Here is a 6,341-nt window from a genome sequence, read left to right as displayed (position 1 = left end):
TCTACACAGACACAGTACTTCACCTATAATGTTCTACACAGACACAGTACTTCACCTATAATGTTCTACACAGACACAGTACTTCACCTATAATGTTCTACACAGACACAGTACTTCACCTATAATGTTCTACACAGACACAGTACTTCACCTATAATGTTCTACACAGACACAGTACTTCACCTATAATGTTCTACACAGACACAGTACTTCACCTATAATGTTCTACACAGACACAGTACTTCACCTATAATGTTCTACACAGACACAGTACTTCACCTATAATGTTCTACACAGACACAGTACTTCACCTATAATGTTCTACACAGACACAGTTTCACCTATAATGTTCTACAGACACAGTACTTCACCTATAATGTTCTACACAGACACAGTACTTCACCTACAGACACAGTACTTATAATGTTCTACACAGACACAGTACTTCACCCTATAATGTTCTACACAGACACAGTACTTCACCTATAATGTTCTACACAGACACAGTACTTCACCTATAATGTTCTACACAGACACAGTACTTCACCTATACTGTTCTACACACAGTACACCTATAATGTTCTACTTCACCTATAATGTTCTACACAGACACAGTACTTCACCTATAATGTTCTACACAGACACAGTACTTCACCTATACTGTTCTACACAGACACAGTACTTCACCCTATAATGTTTTACACAGACACAGTACTTCACCTATACTGTTCTACACAGACACAGTACTTCACCTATAATGTTTTACACAGACACAGTACTTCACCTATAATGTTTTACACAGACACAGTACTTCACCTATAATGTTCTACACAGACACAGTACTTCACCTATAATGTTCTACACAGACACAGTACTTCACCCTATAATGTTTTACACAGACACAGTACTTCACCTATACTGTTCTACACAGACACAGTACTTCACCTATAATGTTTTACACAGACACAGTACTTCACCCTATAATGTTCTACACAGACACAGTACTTCACCTATACTGTTCTACACAGACACAGTACTTCACCCTATAATGTTCTACACAGACACAGTACTTCACCTATACTGTTCTACACAGACACAGTACTTCACCCTATAATGTTCTACACAGACACAGTACTTCACCTATACTGTTCTACACAGACACAGTACTTCACCTATACTGTTCTACACAGACACAGTACTTCACCTATACTGTTCTACACAGACACAGTACTTCACCTATACTGACACAGTACTTCACCTATACTGTTCTACACAGACACAGTACTTCACCTATACTGTTCTACACAGACACAGTACTTCACCTATACTGTTTTACACAGACACAGTACTTCACCTATAATGTTCTACACAGACACAGTACTTCACCTATACTGTTCTACACAGACACAGTACTTCACCTATAATGTTCTACACAGACACACGCACACAAGCATTAGTTCAAGTCTATCTTTAATCATTTACATAGACTGTTTGAAAATACATGGTTTCCTGTTAAAAAAAAAGAAGGTTTGGTTTCATTAATTAAAAATGAACAACAGAAGGGGATACTTATTAAAATCATCAACATCATCAGACTCAACCAATCAACCTCTCTGACTGGAATGTCTCTGAAATGGAATGGAACTAGTCTAGCACGGTGGAATGCTTTTTGATTGGCCAATCATAGGAGCAAATCCTAACTTCCACCTAAGTCCCGTTTTCACGTAGTCATGCGTTGATGTCAATGGGAGACTAAGTGACAATTCAACTTCATGAAGTGAAAGTTAGGATTCACCCCATAGAGCCTAGATGTTGTGTTCATTAAGGCACACCGTTATGGAAGGTTTCTATCAGAATGTTAGTCACAAAACACCAAATGAAAAGTATTCATACACATTAAAAAACAGTTCTCCAAGTATCCCAATTTTTTCCCCCTCAACATTTGTCAAAGTACATAATATACAAAACGATTTAGAAAAATGTCATTTGGTTTTTGCTGCCGAGATAGTTCCATACAGCAATTACTTTCTTTCATTTTGTTAAAGGTGCAATCTGTAGTTTTATTTGCAGGTGTACTGCAACACTGATACTGTGGGATTGAAATGAACTATTTGTTTGTGGGACAATCATTTTTACAGATTGCACCTTTAAGTTTCTTAGTCAGAGTAAAGAGAGAGAAAGAACAGGTAGCAGGCAGAGACAAACAGAACAGGAAAACCTCACAACATCTGAATGAAAAAGAGGGTGAGGAAAATGGAGGGGGGGTGAGGGACAGATGAGGAGGGGGTAAGAGACAGGAAGACTGGTGTGTGATATGGAGTGAGGGGTGAGGGACAGATGAGGAGGGGGTGAGGGACAGATGAGGAGGGGGTAAGAGACATAGGAAGACTGGTGTGTGATATGGAGTGAGGGGTGAGGGACAGATGAGGGGGGGGGAGAGGGACAGACAGGGAGGGGGTAAGAGACATAGGAAGACTGGTGTGTGATATGGAGTGAGGGGTGAGGGACAGATGAGGAGGGGGTGAGGGACAGACAGGGAGGGGGTAAGAGACATAGGAAGACTGGTGTGTGATATGGAGTGAGGGGTGAGGGACAGATGAGGAGGGGGTGAGGGACAGACAGGGAGGGGGTGAGAGACATAGGAAGACTGGTGTGTGCTATGGAGTGAGGGGTGAGGGACAGATGAGGAGGGGGTGAGGGACAGACAGGGAGGGGGTGAGAGACATAGGAAGACTGGTGTGTGATATGGAGTGAGGGGTGAGGGACAGATGAGGGACAGATGAGGGAGGGGTGTGCTAAGGAGTGAGGGGTGAGGGACAGACAGGGAGGGAGGGGGGGGGTAGAGACATAGGAAGACTGGTGTGTGCTATGGAGTGAGGGGTGAGGGACAGATGAGGAGGGGGGGTGAGGGACAGACAGGGAGTGGGTGAGAGACATAGGAAGACTGGTGTGTGATATGGAGTGAGGGGTGAAGGACTGAGGGAAAGGGGAGTCAAACAGAGCAGGAAGCCGACTTGTGTGACTTGTAGGTGTACGAGCCAGGGTGCTAGCAGGCTGGTGTTTAGCATCAAGGAGGAGATGCTGTCAGTTACTGAGAGGCACTGACGAGTTGGCACAGTAGGGCTGGAAGTTAGCTGGTAAGGCTAGTAGTTAGCAGTTAGCGCTCATGCTAACACAGAGATATAGAAATCCAGTGTATCTGTGGCTAACCAGGGTTAGCGGTTACTCTTCATGGCCTCCTTGGCTGCCAGGATGAGAGGGGTGAGGCTGGAGAGAGGCTTGGCCAGCTTTAGGAATGGATGCTGGAGGGAAGACAAGAGATTAACCAATGAAACAAACTCTTCTCATCACGGTGTGTGTGTGTGTGTGTGTGTGTGTGTTTGTTTGTGCGTGTGTGTGTGTACCTGCAGTAGTTCTTTCCCCCCTCCTCTCTTCTCTACATCCATCTCCAGACAGCGGGACAGGAAGGACCTGAACACTGGAGATAACTTCTCTGGAGACTGTAGCTCTGGAGTCCCATTGGTGGCTATCAGGTAGAGGGCCTGTAGGAGACACAGACTGAACATTAGTGGCCACCAAGTGCAATGCCTGGACACACACACACACACACACACGCATGGACCCCCCCCACACACACACACACACACACATCCAACCTCACCCTGAGTGGGTTCTCGTTGAGGTAAGGGGGTTCTCCCTCCACCATCTCTATAGCCATGATTCCCAGGGACCAGATGTCCACCTTGGGTCCGTAGGCCTTCCTGGTCACCACCTCAGGAGCCATCCAGTAGGGAGTCCCAACCATGGTGCTTCTTTTACTCTGCTCTGGAGTGATCTGGGCACAGAACCCAAAGTCAGCTGGAGAGGGAGGGGAGAGAACAGACATGTTAGAGGGAAGGTCAACCCAGCAGTGTAATGACAGGGGACAATGCAGTACGATCCAGGTTAGTGTGACTGTCAAGTTAATATGAAACATTCACCTAGTCACATTCAGCTAGACAGAGGAGAGAAAACAGGTAAGTTAGTGTGACTGTCAAGCCAATACAATGATAGGACACAAAACAATAGGACACTTAGGATTGGCAAGGCATATTATCTAGGAACAGAACCTAGAACCAGCTACAGAGGAGAGGGGGAGAGATGAAGGGAGAGAGGAAGAGGAGGCAGACAGAAAGTGTGTGTGTGTGTAACATGTACGCTGGGAGTCAGGAAGCAACTACAGGGAGTGAATAATTGAATTAATAAATAGAACATGAAACAGAAAAAGCTCACAGCCATGAAACCAGAACAGAGTCAATGGCGCCTGGGGAAGGAACCAAAGGGAGTGACATATATAGGGAAGGTAATCAGGGAGGTGTTGGAGTCCAGGTGAGTCTGATGAGGCCCTGGTGCCCGTAACGATGGTGACAGATGTGCGTAATCATGAGCAGCCTGGTGACCTACAGCGCCGGAGAGGGAGAATACGTGACAGTGTGTGTGTGTGTGTGTGTGTGTTCTTACTGAGTTTGACAGATCCGTCCATGCCCAGCAGCACGTTGTCACTCTTGATGTCTCTGTGGATCACCTGGTTGGCATGGAGAAACTCCAGAGCCTGCAGACACTACAGGACACACACAGGACACACCGTCACACACACCTCCCTGTGCTCTGTGTCTGAGTGTGTGTGAGTATACCTTTCGGCAGACAGCAGCAGTGTGTGTGTGTGTGTACCTCTCTGCACACAGCAGCGATCTGAGCCTCGTCCATGCATGTTTCCGTGACAACGTCCGTGAGCGAACCTCCAGCCAGATACTCCATCACCACAAACAACTCCTCACCTACCAGGAAACTACACACACACACACACACAGAAACAAAGTAAATAACTGACTCCAACACACAGAGTACTGACACAGGCGTACTTCTGAGGTGTGTGTGTGTGTGTGTGTGTGTGTGAGAGTGTGTGTGTGTGTGTGTGTGTTACCTGTCTACGTAGTTGACGATGTTAGGTTGCTGTAACTCCTTCATCACCAGGATCTCGTTGATGATCAGCTCCTTCTTCGGCTGTTTCTGGAGGTTGATCTGTTTGATAGCTACCTGTAACACACACACACAAGTTTTAAGTCTGTGTTCAGTCTGAAAGTGTGTGTGTGTTGGTGTTGACCCAGGAAGGGACCTTACCTCTGCACCAGTGGCAACATCGATGGCTGTATAGACAGTACCAGACGCTCTGAGAGAGAACGAGAGAAAGAGAGAACGAGAGAGAGAGAACGAGAGAGAGAGAACGAGAGAGAGAGAGAACGAGAGAGAGAGAACGAGAGAGAGAGAACGAGAGAGAGAGAACGAGAGAGAGGGAGAGAGAGAGAGTAGTGTCCAATCTGTTACTTAGATATGGATAAAGGCACAAAAAGGTGAACATGTAAATGGACTCACCTCTACAGTGTGTGTGTGTGTGTGTGTGTGTGTGTGTGTGTGTGTGTGTGTGTGTGTGTGTGTGTGTGTGTGTGTGTGTCTCACCCCTGGCCGATCTTCTCATAGCGTGTGTACTTCTTCTTGGGATCTCCAATACTGACGATGGTTCCTAAAAGACATAGAACCAGACTGGTGACATAATGTGTGTGATATACTGTATGTCTGTGTGTGATATACTGTATGTCTGTGTGTAATATACTGTATGTCTGTGTGTAATATACTGTATGTCTGTGTGTGATATACTGTATGTCTGTGTGTAATGTGATGTGTGTGATATACTGTATGTCTGTGTGTAATGTGATGTGTGTGATATACTGTATGTCTGTGTGTAATATACTGAATGTCTGTGTGTAATATACTGTGTGTCTGTGTGTAATATACTGTATGTCTGTGTGTAATATACTGTATGTCTGTTTGTAATATGATGTGTGTGATATACTGTATGTCTGTGTGTAATATACTGTATGTCTGTGTGTAATGTGATGTGTGTGATATACTGTATGTCTGTGTGTAATATACTGAATGTCTGTGTGTAATATACTGTATGTCTGTGTGTAATATACTGAATGTCTGTGTGTAATATACTGTATGTCTGTGTGTAATATACTGTATGTCTGTGTGTAATATGATGTGTGTAATATACTGAATGCCTGTGTGTAATATACTGTATGTCTGTGTGTAATATACTGAATGTCTGTGTGTAATATACTGAATGTCTGTGTGTAATATACTGTATGTCTGTGTGTAATATACTGTATGTCTGTGTGTAATATGATGTGTGTGATGTTCACCCCGCTGCCATTCAATGTGATCAAAGCTGGGACCGAGAGACTGAAAAACAGCTTCTATCTCAAGGCCATCAGACTGTTAAACAGCCACCACTAACATTG

General features: G+C 44.7%; 1 protein-coding gene across 4 annotated transcripts in view; it reads right to left on the bottom strand.

Moving 5' to 3' along the window:
- Window positions 1-2,812: 2,812 nt before the first annotated feature.
- LOC112236105 (serine/threonine-protein kinase PAK 2) overlaps window positions 2,813-6,341 on the bottom strand; it is a 12,584-nt gene continuing 9,055 nt past the window's right edge. For 3 of the 4 annotated variants that reach the window (XM_042296859.1, XM_042296861.1, XM_042296862.1), the window contains exons 8-15: window positions 5,497-5,560; window positions 5,161-5,209; window positions 4,964-5,076; window positions 4,711-4,828; window positions 4,501-4,600; window positions 3,662-3,858; window positions 3,405-3,542; window positions 2,817-3,302 (exon numbers count right to left, since the gene is read on the bottom strand). In XM_042296859.1, coding sequence (XP_042152793.1) covers window positions 3,216-3,302; window positions 3,405-3,542; window positions 3,662-3,858; window positions 4,501-4,600; window positions 4,711-4,828; window positions 4,964-5,076; window positions 5,161-5,209; window positions 5,497-5,560 — 866 coding nt within the window. In that variant the 3' untranslated portion in view covers window positions 2,817-3,215. Of the gene's footprint in view, window positions 3,303-3,404; window positions 3,543-3,661; window positions 3,859-4,500; window positions 4,601-4,710; window positions 4,829-4,963; window positions 5,077-5,160; window positions 5,210-5,496; window positions 5,561-6,341 lie in introns of all 4 variants that reach the window. The other variant, XM_042296860.1, reaches the window with a different exon arrangement.

The sequence above is a fragment of the Oncorhynchus tshawytscha genome, linkage group LG14, assembly GCF_018296145.1.
Source record: "Oncorhynchus tshawytscha isolate Ot180627B linkage group LG14, Otsh_v2.0, whole genome shotgun sequence".
NCBI classification, from domain to species: Eukaryota; Metazoa; Chordata; class Actinopteri; order Salmoniformes; family Salmonidae; genus Oncorhynchus; species Oncorhynchus tshawytscha.
Note: the sequence above shows the minus strand (reverse complement) of the source record. Positions and strands in the feature narration are given on the sequence as shown.